Source organism: Lottia gigantea, assembly GCF_000327385.1.
Source record: "Lottia gigantea unplaced genomic scaffold LOTGIsca_21, whole genome shotgun sequence".
NCBI lineage: Eukaryota > Metazoa > Mollusca > Gastropoda > Lottiidae > Lottia > Lottia gigantea.
Genome location: NW_008708458.1, coordinates 676,583 through 693,242, shown reverse-complemented (window position 1 = coordinate 693,242; position 16,660 = coordinate 676,583). Strand labels below are relative to the sequence as shown.

General features: G+C 31.5%; 2 protein-coding genes across 2 annotated transcripts; both read left to right on the top strand.

The window, feature by feature from the left end:
• Positions 1-1,672: 1,672 nt before the first annotated feature.
• Positions 1,673-4,303, top strand: LOTGIDRAFT_159591 (hypothetical protein; the record flags this gene model as incomplete). The annotated part of the gene is made up of 4 exons (XM_009054095.1): positions 1,673-1,858; positions 2,090-2,200; positions 2,243-2,367; positions 3,568-4,303. 4 exons carry the CDS (start codon positions 1,673-1,675, stop codon positions 4,301-4,303), a joined length of 1,158 nt encoding a protein of 385 aa, XP_009052343.1.
• A 3,386-nt stretch (positions 4,304-7,689) lies between these two features.
• On the top strand, positions 7,690-10,502 carry LOTGIDRAFT_214378 (hypothetical protein). Its single transcript, XM_009054094.1, has 6 exons — positions 7,690-7,825; positions 8,243-8,303; positions 8,845-9,024; positions 9,349-9,470; positions 9,650-9,764; positions 9,895-10,502. The coding sequence occupies exons 1-6, from the start codon at positions 7,781-7,783 to the stop codon at positions 10,026-10,028; spliced, it is 657 nt and encodes a 218-aa protein (XP_009052342.1). The 5' UTR covers positions 7,690-7,780; the 3' UTR covers positions 10,029-10,502.
• The last annotated feature ends 6,158 nt before the right edge of the window (positions 10,503-16,660 follow it).

Here is a 16,660-nt window from a genome sequence, read left to right as displayed (position 1 = left end):
AAACTACTACAATATATCTGAATACAAACTAATACAGTATATCTGTATATAAACTAATACAATATATCTGAATATAAACTAATATAATATATCTGAATACAAACTAATACAATATATCTGTATATTTACTTATACAATATATCTGAATATAAACGAATACAATATATATGTATATAAACTAATACAATATATCTGAATATAAAAGAAAACAATATATCGAAATATAAACTAATATGATGTCTGAGTATAAACTAATACAATATACTTGTATATAAACTAATACAATGTATCGCAATATAAACTAATACAATGTATCGCAATATAAACTAATACAATGTATCTGAATATAGGATACAATGTATCCGGATATAGATGAGTACAATGTATCTACATATAAGATACAAATTATCTGATTATAGGCTAGTGTAATATATCTGGCTTTGGGCTAGTATAATGTATCTGAATATACATTAGGCTAGTAAAATGTATCTGAATAACGCTAGTATAATATATCTGGCTATAGGCTAGTGTAATGTATCTGAATATAGGCTAAAATAATATATCTGGATAAAGGCTAGTATAATATATCTGAACAAAAGATAGTACAATATATCTGAATATAGGCTAGTTTAATATATCTGAATATAGGCTAGTTTAATATATCTGAATAAAGGCTGGTATAATATATCTGGATTTAGGTTATATAATGTATCTGTATTTGGCTAGTATTATGTATCTTGATATAGTCTAGTGTAATGTATCTGGATATAGGCTAGTGTTATGTATCTGGATAATGGCAAGTATAGTGTATCTAGTTTAATGTATCTGGATATAGGCTAGTGTAATGTATGTATAAGAATAATATTATCTAATTTGTTATAGGCAAGTTTAATGTATCCTTAATATTTACTAATATAATATCTGGATAATGTATGGTATAATAGGCTACAATGTTTCTGAATAATAAATGCTGCTCAATAAATTAACTTGAATGTATGCTCGTATAATCAGATCTCAAAACATTATGTGTTCTGTGTTTACGATAATGAAAACTTTGACGACTATGAGCAATAAATAATAACCCACTTTTAGGAATAAAGTATAAAAATGACGATCAGCTGTACTCTAATCGCACTTCGCCATATACAATGGTGATGACTGTTGTATGCAGACAGAACAACCAATATTAGAGACCAACCCTGTTCATTATCTACAATATTAAGTAGGTCTATATATCATGCCATTTGATCTGCCTGCTGCAGTGGTTTTAGGTGTGTTTTAAATTGTGTTAGCACAAAATAAATGAGGTAAAAAAAAACTAGACTACACTGCTATTAATTATAAAGACAGATATTTTATGTTGGCAATATTTTATGTTTATCTTTAAACGAGGGAAAGAGACGAAGGAGTGAATATCTTGGTATTGTTCTCAATATGTCGGCTGCCCTTAGCATAATTTGTCAGACATGAAATTGGCAAGAGATAGAAGAACAGAGTTAATGCTTGGCACAGAAAAATTCTTTATTACAAACACATGATGTTCTGACTACAGTTGATTTCTAAACTTAACACTTCTTTTCTTTTATTGTGGCGATTTAAAGACAGAGCTTATTCATTTGTTTGGATTTCATACAAGTAATTGAACACACGGATTAAGAGATGTTGAAGGATTATGTCATTTTTAAGTGGATCATTTTCATTGGATATATTTAGAAGGTGTGATGTGGGATCAATGGCAATTAAGCATAATTATTGCACGCTGGGGTTGAGGTTGAGATTCCAAATTATTCATCTGGTTCACACAAATAGTGGGAATTTTTCATTAAATCATGTAGGATTAATGGTGTCATTATTGTATGTAAGTAACGCCGTTTTGGTTTTGATGACAGCTATACTTCTAGGTAGACCTTATGTGGTCGTATTCACATAGTAAAATTTTCTATTCACAATCTCTTGTAACTGGTCTTATCGAAAGGTTGAGATATTTTGCTCATATTCAGAAAGTAAGAACTCATATTCAAAAACGTAAGTGACAACCCATATTCAGATCGCAATAACTCATATCCAGATGATTATATCTCATATTCAGATAGTAATAACTCATATTCAGATAGTAATAACTCATACTCATATTCAGATAGTAATAACTCATATTCAGATAGTAATAACGCATATTCAGATAGTAATAACTCATATCCAGGTGATTATATCTCATATTCAGATAGTAATAACTCATATTCAGATAGTAATAACTCATATTCAGATAGAAATAACTCATATTCAGATAGTAATAACTCATATTCAGATAGTAAGAACTCATATTCAGATCGAAATAACCGATATTCAAATCGAAATAACTCATATCCGGTTGGTTAATCTCATATCTAGATAGTAATAACTCATATTCAGATCGAAATAACTGATATTCAAATCGAAATAACTCATATCCGGGTGGTTAATCTCATATCCAGATAGTAAATTACCAATATTCAAATAATAGTTATAATAGTAATAATTGTAATTCATTTCAAGTATTAACAACCAATATTCGAAGAGTGATAATTCATATTCAGATATTAATGGTCCATATTCAGATAGTGATAGTAGATATTCAAAGTTATTAATCCATACTGAGAGAGTAATAACTCATATTCAGATAGTAATAACTCATATTCAGAAAGTAATAACTCATATTCAGATAGTAATACCAATATTCATATAATAATTACCCATATTCAGATAGTATCAACTCATATTCAGATAGTAACAACCAATATTCAAAAAGTGATACCCATATTCAGATATTAATGACCCATATTCAGATAGTGATAGTAGATAATCAAAAGTTATTAATCCATACTGAGATTGTAATAACTCATATTCAGATAGTAATGACTCATATTCAGTTAGCAATAACTCATATTCAGATAGCAATAACGCATACCATATTCAGAAATATATAACCCATATCGAGTTAGAAAAAACTCATATTCAGATAATAATAATTCATATTCAGATAAGAATAACTCATATTCAGATATTAATAACTCATATCGAGAAAGTAATAACTCATATTCAGAAAGTAATTACCCGTATTCAGATGGTAATACCTTAAATCCAGATAGCAATTATTTATATTCAGATAGTAATAACTCATATTCAGATAGCAAAATGAATATTCAGATAAGAATAACTCATATTAAGATCATATTTATTTAAATGTTGCATCTCTTGTCAATCTATCTATCGATCGCTGTAGTATTCAGATAGCTGGTTGTGGACATTCAAATTTCTGGTATACTAAGTTCCGATTATAAATTTCGGTATCTGTAACTCGGATATTGTTACACTTCGTACTTTGGAGACTTGATTAATGCCAATATTATACAATTTTCAAATATTTTTTTCTTTGCTTTCAGGGTGTGACCAAGAAAAAGCTGGGATATGTGATGTTGTGAATAGCAGAGCCAATGAACGTACATGAACTGTGATAATTGTTTCATATTTCAAATGATCAAATTCATACTTCTGGAGCTAGATTTCATTTCAATTTCTTACTTATGATAGAATGCAAAAGACTTCAATGAAGTTTGGTCAGATGACATCATTCAGTGGACTAAAACCACCAAAGCCGCCATGTTGGAGAGATTTCGTTCAGCAGGGTAAAAAAGAAAACAATCCGACTCAATTAGATATTTCCGATTCAAATAAAACTTTCGGTAATAAATTAGGCAGTCGTGTTAAAGTTGAAAATAATCGTTCTTCGTCGATACCTAGACCAATTAAACCTACTAAACGGGTACGTGCTAGAATTCATCGCACGCGTAGTGAACATTTAATTCACGAGGAAGACTTACCAGAAACCAATATGGCGACCAGTCTGGCAAACACCAGACCTAAAGAATTCGGTTTACGGAAACAATTTCTTGAGGATCGTTTGAACAAAGAAGAAAATACAAAACGGTGTCAAAGTTGGCTACAATCTATTGAAGCCTGTGAACCATTGGACGAAATAAGATATACTCACACAAATTCAAAAGATGTGGAGGGTGTGGTCCTAGAGATACCGGAAGAGACCATTTGGGATGGGGAAGGGGGAGATCTCAAACCACCATTAAATACGAGTGCCTCAAGCTCAGAAACTGAATTACACTCATGGCTTATGAAACAAACTGGTGAACCTTATGTGATAGACTCCGATGAAAATCTTTATAGGAAGGAAATTCTAGAAATGACTGCGGGTGTACATGAACAATTCATCAAGGACAAATCATTAGGAGTTGATTCGGGTGGCCTTGAATGACGTCAGGCAAACAACGTAAAGTTTCGAACTCATGTGATATACTTCTTTTCTCAAGGATACCAGTCTCTGTCTTATCTAAAACTTATTTTTGACCTCAAATCCTGATATAGTGCACTTTATTAGAATCTCCTCTCTCTTGATTTGAAATCATGTGCCAACACTGTCATTTGTTGGGGATGTACCATTCTGATTTAAAAGAAAATCAGGATGTGTTTTTTAAACTCCACCGCTTGCCATACATGATCTGACGAAATTGGTATGCACCATTTATTCATTATTTAATATTCAACCTAGCAAGTACTCTGTTTAATTAAAGATGTACATACTAAGCTACATAATATGTGAGAAATTATGGAATATTCGTTTTCTAGCATTGAATTGGTATAGTGTTTTGGATTGGTTGGGATCAAATATGACAATATTGATGCGATTGGGTCGAAATTCCCCCGAGCGCAATATAAAGGAGAAATTCGTCATATCATGGATGGCAAGTATAGAAACCTACAGAAACATGCGAAGAGTAAAATCCATATGCATTCTTATCAGATTGGAAATGTAGGCTACTAATCATCTGGACCTAGGCTATTCCTGAATAGCTGAATCGAGCACCGGACCTCCAAAACTAGTGAACATTAGCATCTCTCTGTCCATAAGATGTGATTGTCACAAAAGATCTCATCGCACTTTGGAATATGTGTAAACTGCAATGCTCTCATAAAACGCCTCTAATTTGGTGTGAAAATGAAAATTTTAATAATTGTTTACATCACTCATTCTAGATCTGACGACATAAATAAGAAATATACTTTTACCACAGCAACCAATCAAACACTCTCTTCATTAACAAATACGAACAGTCTTGTCCCACTAGCAAACTTTTTGGGGGTGTTTCATGTTTCATACGTTATTCATTATTATTCCACTTTCAAATGGGTTGTAAGAGGTTTTCTAAGCCTTTTTGTCACAGGGAAACTGATAGCAACGATTTGCTACACCGTTCTAATTTCAGATGTCTGTGGTTCTTGCAATTGCTTTTTAACGTTAACAAAAAGGCTTTACAATTTATTTACAACCCCTTTAAGATAATAGATTTTGACCGGACTAGTATGAGTGAAGTAATCAATACAGAAAGCATAGGAAAATGTTTGCATTTTGATCAGATTGAGAAAGTCTGTTGGTGTATAAAAATGAAACATATTCAGTTAATAGGTTCCCATCACATTGTAACCTTTATTTTGTAAAAAGCACGTGTAAAGTTGTTCTTAACCTAATTTGTTATATTTTATTACAAGATTTGTTTATATGTAAATATTTGGTGTGATTTTTATAATTTAATGAAGAATCAGAAATATTTGATATTGTTTCGTCTGTTTAACTTCATAATGCTATTCTGCAAGGGAGGGCCGTTATTCTGGATTGGCACTCTTGAAGAAAACGTCTAACAAGTGCATGTAGTTAAGAGATCCTAGTATAAAAATGTTCAAGCATCAACACATTAGATTTATGATTAATATGATCTGAAGGAAAATCTCGCGATCAAAGTCTTTCCACGAGACAGTGTATAATTGAGATTCATCGTAAATATTTTTTGTGGAAAGAGGACCAGAAAGCCTTTTCTGTCAAACACTCATTAGCAGATCCATTGAAATAATTTGTGAACAAAATACACATGCACCGACCTGACAGAAAACTAAAGCTTGTACATAGACTTCGCCAACCCTACAAAGACTTTTTATACGCCCACATGGAAATGAACAGTTTCAGAGTTATTGCCCTTGTGCCCAGCGATGAGACATGGTTCATGTTGGAATTTGATGATGACTTGATGAACTGTTTCAGGTTTTTGCCTTGACTTATAGATACTTTTAAGATTATTTGAAAATTCATTATTAAGCCACTAAAGATTTTGTTATCATTTCTTATATTGCCTGGCAAGCTATCTTTGTCTGATCTTGATGAAACTAGGTATGCATGTATATGTTGATGAGATCTCAGTCGAGTCCGAAATTGGTAAAATCAGATGAATGGTTTTGGAGTTATATACCGTTTATATCCAATCTTGATGAAACTAGATATGCATGTATATTTCAATGAGATCGCTGTTAAGTTAGAATTGGTAATAATTGGATGAACCGTTTCAGAGTTATTGCCCTTATGTGTACAGCAGTGAGACATTGTTCATGTTTGAATTTGATGATAATTTTATGAACTGCCTTGACTCAAGGTGATTTTAAGATTATTTGAAAATTCATTATTAAGTCACTAAATATTTTGTTGTCATTTCTGACAGCTGATAGTGGGCGTATGTTACCAGATGTTACCTTGCATGGCAAGCTATCTTTGTATATATTCTGATTATATTATTATATTCCATCACAAACCATTAAAGGTATTGGAAAACGCCCGATGTATCCCCATTCAAAACTTCAATTCTGTCATGACAATAGAGGTCAATGTCCTACTATCTGTGTTTGTCTGTTAACAAGACAAGTAATTCGAGAAGGTATAAATCTATGTCATGAAGACTACAGCACCTGAGTACAATCTGTGATAACGTACATTGTTACTGTGAGGACTGACTAGAGAGTTCTAAACAGTGATATATAAATAATAATGGTATGGTACAGTGTGTAGACAGGTACCACCCTGCTATCATATTACATTATATCACAGCGTAGATTCCATGTTTTACATATTATAAACATTCCCTTCACATTGTCGTTAACATAAAGGCATGCACTCCCTAAGTTTTGTAAATCACCGACCATATTAAGATTACATTAAACTTCACAAGTTTAGACAAAATATTTAGATTTATTTTATTGTTCGCTCTTTTATGGGCAGCATACTAACACAAAAAGGCTAAGGGTCGAATACTTAGAGGAGATATGCCTTCATACCACAACATGACAAGAAAATAAATTTCTAATTGTCATATTAGCACTGAAATTCAAAATGTTCAGTAATTATGTTCCCCTGCTTTTCCCTTAGATATCAATCCATTAGCCTACACTGAGAAAATAAGGGATTTGGTAGGGGTAATTCTGGATAGACAAAAAAACTGAGAATGTCAGTTTACAGTTTTGCAAAAAAATACTATCACCTTGGCTTGGTTATAATTAGATTATGTCCAATGCAAATTAATAGCAAATGAATAAGCCTACTGATTGGTTCCACCCATAGAGTTATAAATATGACAGTAAAAAACATCTCACTAGTCGCGTGACAAATGGATCGCAATTCCAATGGTTGATTTGAAACCTTATTGGATCATATGTAATGAACTACCAAACAAGTACAACTAATATCGAAGAAGAAACCATTTAGATAATGATCTACAACTGCGCATACGCCGAGAAATTAGACCGGAAGTGTTTTTCATTATCAAAATAAATTTCCCAATTTTTGTGACAGTGATGTCGAAATCTATTTTAATTTAAACGTGACTTAATTCATTAGTAACTTGTGCAAATTAACATGGGGCTTTTTGGTAAAAGCAACGAACGGTCACCAAAAGATATGGTAAATATTGTTCAATCATCTTCAATCAATCATCTTCTGAATTAGGAAAAAAAATACTGGAATCGAAAATCAGTAGAGGCAGAGTAGCTTTGCTTCACTTTCACTGACACTTGTTTGTATCCCTTTGTTTTAGTCGTCATGATAAGAAATATGTAATCTTAGAAATGGGTAAAGCTTTGATTACATTGCATGCACTGTCTTCAAACATCAATCTCTCTATAATTTCCTGACCCTGCCACACTCAGTCAACAATGGCTGAGGAAGAAGAATAGATTGATTGAACAACTGCTTTAGAAATTTTATGAGCACCCTTGTTTTTGAGATGCAAAGTTAAATATGATAAGCATGCAAATGCAGTATAAACTGAAAATGTTTATCCTAGTTTTTTCTTCCAGTACATGTTATAACTGTTTCTAGGTTAATGACTGGACTCATAAATTGAGAAAAGAAGGCTATGTCATTGAAAGGCAGATTAAAGGTAAGACATTATCCATAAGCTTAGTAGCTTACTGATCTTTACAATGATCATTTACACTAAAATATATCTCAGTGCAGAATCTAATTTAAAATTTTGACAGTTAATAAATCAAATACTCGATGATAGGCTAATAACTGAGAAAACCAAAAAGAAATGTCATCAAGTGTTTCTGAGGGTTAACCATGTTCTGGTGACACCAACCTCAGAAATTCAATAATTTGAGCTTTACTCTAAAAATTATTTGATGTTTTTTTATCATACCCTGACCCAATTTTAAAAGTGTTTTCAAGGCCCTGTCTAATTTCCAAAAAAAAAATTAAGTCCAGATGTCTATATAAAATCTTTTCAAGAATCTGTGCAAATGCTGAACATTATTTTTACATAAGATCCTCGTACATTTGACCTTACCTGCTGGTCATGTCTGGAAAATATAGTTGAATCAACAGCTCTGATCATAAGTCATTCATTATCAAGTATTTCTATGTATAAGCTTACACAATGAGAGTTTAAAACAATGTTCATCATAAACTGTTACTTGTAGCCATACAGAGGGAGGAAGAGAAGACAAAACGAATGATAAAAGATTCAGCAAAGAAGGGAGAGAAATCATCATGTAAAATATTAGCTAAAGAAATTGTGAAATCCAGGAAAGTTGTAAATAGATTATATACGTCCAAAGCTCAGCTTAACTCAGTTCAAATGGGAATGAAAAATCAATTAGGTATGAAGATAATCTTTAAATTTAGTTCAAAGCAAATACCTCAAACTATCTTGTACATGAGATTTAGAAGTAACACTTACAAGGTGGCATTAGATTGAAATGTTTTTTTGATATATTTAAGTGAGAATCATTATATAGCCAAATTACAATGTTGAAGTTGTCAAATTATTTGTAGAAGAATATTTCAAGGAATTGATACAATGAATTTCTATTTATTAAAAGGATTCTCATATATTTTGATAATTTGTTCATCCACCAAAAATGAAGTGTATGAAGTACCGTACGTTTTTGGTTATAATTCTATTCGTGTTTTTCTATGTTTAGCCACATTAAGAATAGCAGGTGCCCTTCAACAGAGTTCTGAAGTCATGAAGAGTATGCAATCATTAGTTAAAGTGCCAGAAATCACAGCCACAATGAGAGAAATGTCCAAAGAAATGATGAAGGTGATTATTTGTATTTAGGTAGTAGAGTATTTCATTAAGAATTAGCCAGTTGTTCAGTCTACTTTTAAGATATGGCTTTTAAATAGAAGCTTTATTACCTATTGATATGATAAAGCATGTACAGTAATAAAAATAAAAGTAATAGAATTTTGAATAAATGAATATTTTCTAACATCCAGGCAGGCATAATAGAAGAAATGCTTGAAGATACAATGGAAAGTTTGGATGATCAAGATGATTTAGAAGAAGAAGCTGAAGAGGAAGTAGATAAAGTTCTATTTGATATCACAGCAGGTAAAAAGATTTTTGTTTTGTTTTTTCCAAATATAGATTAGAATCCACTACCACCTTGGATCTAACGGTTGATGAATATTATACCACTTTGTTTTGATTTCATCAGTAATTTGGGATGTTTTTTTTTTAGGTGAACTAGGAAAGGCTCCAGTTCCTGTAGATGATTCTTTACCTGTAGTAGAAGGTGCCTCAGCTCTGCCTCAAGAAGAAGATGATGGAGATATGGAGGATATGAAAGCCAGACTAGAGGCTTTGAGGAGTTAATCTGACAAAGGATGAAGTCTCATTCAGCTCATAGACAATCATATTTATATTTAACCATGCCTTGTAACAAAACCAAACCTAGCTTGACAAATCTGGCCCTACCTAGTTACACAGACGTCTAAAGTCACTTTTTTTTTTTATGGCAGATAACAACTGTACAAAGCTGAACCGTTAATGAAATTATCAAGACATTACCAGATATTCTACAATGCCCCTTTGCCCCGCATAGTACAATGATACTATGAGAAAGGTAGACACATCACCACGTGTTGTCCTCAATTATATTGTTCAAAAAAGTTCATGTGATCCACATTCTTGCATAAATAAAACTTGTACATTTGTACAAGGGAAGACTATACCCCTGGTTTGTATTGTGATTAATGTTGGGCATCATAGACAATCTAGTAATGTCCTGATATTTAATTATCTATAGTATTACATTGTTTGTAAAACCATGATAGCTTGTTACAATTGAAAGTTAATTTATTTTCACAGAGATCTTTTCCTTGAAGGCACTGGAGACCTTTGCCCTGTTTCACAAAAATATCTTTCCTCTAGTGTAAGTGTAATACTTCTCAATTTCAAATTTACACATCTGACAAATGTTTACTGAAGATTTTGACAGAATCAGGAGCCAAGCTGAATTTAGTTAAACGGTTCTAAAAAAATAATTCCACGGTGTGAATCACATCTTGAGATAGTTCAGACTTCATAACAGTAAAAACTGTCGATCATTAGTGAGGGCAAGGCTGGTATCTGGATATTTTCATAATAACATTAATCAAATTGTATATTAGTATTTATATAAATATTTTAATATATTAAAATAATTGTAGTGCGCAAACAAGTAACTTGATATCTATTTCAGTAATTGAAAACAATTTATACTTGTACTTGTATATTGTTAGAAATGTATCACATGTGTCAACTTTGATATTGGCTGAAGATATCTGTATGATAATGACCAGTAAGCATTTGTACTTGGAGTTTCTCTATTTTTTGTTAAACGTTGTTCTATTTTATGTATAATTTATTAGTTTATAATCTGGTTTATTTTGTGGTAGGATATTTATCATTCATGTGCTGAGTGCTTAAACTTATAATTAAGAATGAATGAGTTTTATACCCTACTTTGCTGGCCCAGTTTGGCCTAATAAAGGAAAATAAATGATTCTAATATAAGGTAACAAACTCATATTTCGCATAGCACATCTGCTGTTCGCTCTATAAAGCAAAATTTTTAATTTCGCAGTGTATTGTTGATGATGCTATTTTTCTCACAAACTCTTTGCTTAAATATTGTTATATTGCTTGTGTTATTGGTCTAGTTGAATTATAATATTTTGCAAAAGGTCATTACTAATCAATCTGAAAATTTTGATTTGTTATATGGGAAATAGATTTAACACATTAATATATTCTGTTATTTCATCTGATTGTAAATTTTCGTAAACCAATTTAATTTAATGATACCCTCAATTCTTAAACAAATGTGTGCTAGTATTACATGGATCTAAATTGTAAAAAATTAAGTCTTTGGCCAATTGAATGATACTGGTTGAAATATCTAGATATCCATCTAAATATGTCTATAACTAGAGAACTATTTCTACTGTAAATATAGATGTATAAATCTTGTTATTGTAAATATCATAATTGGTATGTTTTATAGAAAAATAACAAAGGAGAACTGACCAGTTTTACTTTGATGTGTGTTATCTATCATAGCCATAGTCCACAATTATCAAAAGTAACATGTCATGTTTTTTTTTTTTGCATCAGTTTGAAGCCAACACAGCAACCCTTTCAGGAAAAGGAAAAAGACTATCTGAAATTGAAAATCTCTATGCTTGGAACTGGTAATATCAATACAGCTGGTAGAGTGGATTAAACATTTATGATCATCAAGGTATGATTCTAAACATAATGAGACCAGTCTATTTTATATTAGGTGTTCAAAATAGTAAATTAAACTATATAGGTTAGACTTATAGTGTGCTGATTACTACATAAACTACCTTAGAACTTAATGGACTTTTCGTTTATACCTTGAATAAGACCTGAACGTGCACAAATATAATTATGCTCTACTACAAGGGTTGTAAAGGGTTATGAATATTTTAGCTCAGCTAATCAGTAATTGTGTTCACTGCTCATTGTCGAAATTTAATCCCTCAAATCCATATTTGCCATATATAGAAATAGAAATTGAAGTTCCTAGTTTGGGGTATTTTTGAAGGAAGGATGCATTTCTTGAACATTTCTGGTACTTCTGAAGACTATCTACATATATTCAAGACCCAAATCTACCCCCGAAAATGGCATTCTTTTTATCAACTGAAAACTGAATTTTGTTTTATGATTTATTTTAATAAAGATAACATAACCCAGTGTCTATAATGATGTGCCCATGATTAACAATGTAGATGATAGTAACATATTCTATATACATATATACACTATTAACAGTTTCTATAACAAACAACTAAATTTTCTACAGTGAGTGACCTACATGTGAAAACTTTGAAGAAATACAAGGTCTGTTTTAGATATTAGGACAATTTTTGCATTGATTTATGTAAGGGTTTCAGATGAAACTTTATCTAGAACAATATGTCCTCATACAGACTTAATCTATCAAGATGAATTTACACAAATTTACAATCCAAAGATAGATAATGTTTATGAAAATAACCATTTGCTTATGTAAAATATGAAACTCTTAATCATGATTTCATACTATAATGCTCACAAAAAAATGAAAGTAGAAACAGGGTAGTTTTAACTTTGAAAAATGAAACATGTAAATTAGTAAATACTGATAATCAACAATAATTATAGATTAAGACCTTGAAAAGGAAAAAATATAAATTCAGATAAAGGTGTTTCCTTGATTTGTTGGTCCACAATAATCAAAATAATAACAACAATAATAATAATATCCATTGAATCCACAGTAATTTATATAGATAATAATCATGATTGAATCATTTGAAAGACGTTTCTAATATAATCATTTTATAACATGCAGCATGTAAATCTGAAGCTTCATACAGTTTTATACTACTACCTTTAAGTTTAATGATAAGAGGTTCTTGATATACCCCAATCAATAAATATTTTGTGATCTAAAACTTATTTTCTTTCTGCCTTTAGGAGAAGGGTTGAGACTCAACTTGAGTATTTTAATGTTAAAACTTATTTGAAAATGTTTTGTATCTTGTTCGTTTTCTAACATAGACCTTATTCACGCCCTTTACAGACACTGAAAGTGAGATTCGTAACGCAAATTACGTCATCCATGGCGACATATAGCCTACGTGACATCACTAAGCACTCGATCAACAGCCAGAAAATGGTCTTAAAACTGCCCTTTATCAAAAATCTGTGGTAGTAAACTTCATCTGAAAGTATCATTTAATCAACTCTGATTTTAATGGTGTAAAATATGGTTAGTTTTGAGTTACTAGGACTGACACTTAAAAAACATCAAGGTGGCAATTGTACTGCAGTGACACCATATTACCCTTGTTTGTTTGAGTTATGAGTCTCTTTCTGGATTTAATATGGCCAATGTATGAATAAGGTCTACTACCTTCAGTACTATCACACCGAACTTTAGAAGATTTACTACAAATACTAGTTTAAATGCATACTTTTCAACCAAATTGACCACCCACATTATGTCCAGTCTCAGTCCAAAACATCAATTTTAGTTTGGGAATTAGACTGAACATAAACAGATCCTCTACAAACACACTCTTTCTTAATGTCAGTACTGAAGTTTTGAACATCCAGTAATAAATATTCCTTAAGGGAGGTTGGTAATGGTAAACATGGAACGTCACGAAGTCTTTTCACTCCCAAAGAAATACGAATCACAAATCGGCAATAATGTTGAAGAGTACGGGGAAATTTACACAAGCGTTCATATTTCACACAAAGTTTTCGTTTTTTGCTGGGCAAGATTGTCGGGTCATTAATTGGGTTGTTATTGGTACATTCTAAAATGGCGTCCAAAATCCTACAATCCCCATGATTGCTAACATTGTTTATTTCTTGTGCTAATAAAGTCTCCCCTGCTTTATTTACTATATTGAAATTTGCACCGTAAGCTATGAGAAACACAGCAGCTTTAGGTCGTCTTTCATGTGAACAGTGATCTGTGAAACATACATAATGTAATGGAGTATAACCTGAAAAATACAAAATGACAACCAATATGTAAATTAATGAATGATTAAGTCAGTCAATCAAAAAAAAATGTCAACCTATATAATGTTATTATAAAATTATAATATATCTAGACTAAACAGTTGACAGTTCCTCAAAGTTACAGAGATATGCTCAGAGTTTCCTAATATTTATAGATTTGGCAGACAAATTATCTGGGACAATTCTCATGCATAATAAATTTTAAATCACTTGTAAATTGGACATATTAAATTGAACCCTATTTATCATATTGTAATAAATGGTTTTTTGTTCAAAAAGCCTGGAGAGTGAGAGAAACCATTGAAGATGGTCACTTCATCAAGAAATGAAATGAATGAAGTTTTATGTCTAACTTTTCTGCACCTTATGGTCTAATGAAGATGGGCAAGGCCATGCAATGTACAATGAGGATACTTTTTCCATGACAACAGCATTAGTCTTGTCAGGCCCTCCAACCTGCATCACTGACAAGCTTAAACTGGGTTGAAAAATCAAGAAGATAGAGTTCCTGACTTACCATGAATATCTGGTAAATTAACATCTACATTGTAACCCATAGTAATTAATTCTTTTACCATTTCTATAGTGAATTTCTTATCCACTAATAATGCTTCATGTAAAGAACTGAGTCCCGCAGAATTTTTAAAATTAACATCTGACCCATGTTTTAATAGAGATGATACACAAGACAGATGACCATGTCTTACACATTCATGTAGTGGAGTTTCATCTACAATAAAAAAAACATTCATGTATTGTATTGTATTATATATTGGTCTATTAATAAACTTCTTAGCTTCTTGACCACCATTATTTTTCTGGGTTTCCCACGTTGTTTTGTTTTATAAATAAATAAGTTACAGTGAAGTCTTTGTAGGTATCATGGGTTGAACTTATTTACATCATGTTTCCAAGCTCAATTCAAATTGGATTTAAATGTGTTCACAGTTTGTGATGCAACAATCTAATCCTGTGCTATTCCAGTAATTATAAATCTAATATAATTTTTGTAAAAAAGCAAAACATTCAATAAGAACTTAACAAATCTTGAAGAATTTAGCAAAATTTTTACTTAATAACATTGCAGTATCAGGTGTTATAGCAGATACTCTCCTATAGAAGCACCGGCCAAGGTAGTTCATGAAAAAATGAAAGCCTGAAGATCTGTAGAAACAAATAAAAGTGTATCTTACTTGTTTCTTTGACAGGAATAGAGAGAATATCCATCCTAATAGCTGTATCGAGATGTATATGGACACAGTCAGCAAAACCTTTCCTTGCTGCAGTATATAAACTAGTTCTACCAAACTCATCTACTGCATTATAATCAGATCCATAATATACCAATTCCTTAACACACTCTACTTGATTATTGCTAGCTGCTAGGTGGAGAGCTGTTGTACCACCAGGATGAGGGGTGGCTACATAGATTATAATTCAATATATAAAATACAGATCAGAAATGTTTATTGGAAATAATAAAACACATCACTGAGATCAGACATCATTTTTTTTTCTCTCATTTGAAAAATATCAAAATAAAATTTTTTAATTCCCTTCTGTAAAAAAGTCGTATTTCAATATAATAATTTTTTCATTGCTTGGCATTGTCATCAACTGAAAGAAAAAACTGAGACGTGATTTTCAAATTGGCAAAATGCACTTCTAGGAAAAGTGTAGTTGACATCAAGTTTTATCTGATATATGCTGATTCTATTTAATAAATCTCAAACCTGTATATGAACCATATTTGGAATATTTAGTGGGAATATTTGTGTCAGCCCCATTCTCTAATAATAACTGTAAACATTGCAAATGTCCCTTTTCTGCTGCAATATGTACAGCTGTCACATCAAATCTATCTTTTGCATTCACGTCACCTACATAATAAGAAAGAAACAGTAAGCATCTAAAATAAGGTCACACTGGCTGCAGTATTAATCATATGCAGTCATACTTTAAGCTTACTGATAGGTATTGTTTCATTTGAATGTATTACAACAGTAACCTATTAAATATTCTACTTTTACTTTCTATTTCAATAAGTCATGTAAACTCTTCCCTGGAATAGTTACTTACATAGTACGTTTATACTTTCGAGAATTAGCTACCGGGTATTGCCAAATAATAATATGTGCAGTGGTATACTTTTAATCTTATTTAATCTAACGTCGTCATGACATATACCCAAATCAAGAATATAACATGCCACAGGCACAATACCCTTTAAAATCAACAGAAATTGCTGTAATTTCGACACTTACCGTCATATTTAATTAATTGTTCAACGATTTCCGGGAAGTTGTTTTTGACAGCAAATTGAAGTGGAGTCAAATAGTTTTTTGAAGCATAAAATAAACTGCGATTGTATTCCAGGGAATCTGGCGAGACACCCTCTTCGAGCAGGCATTTAACCT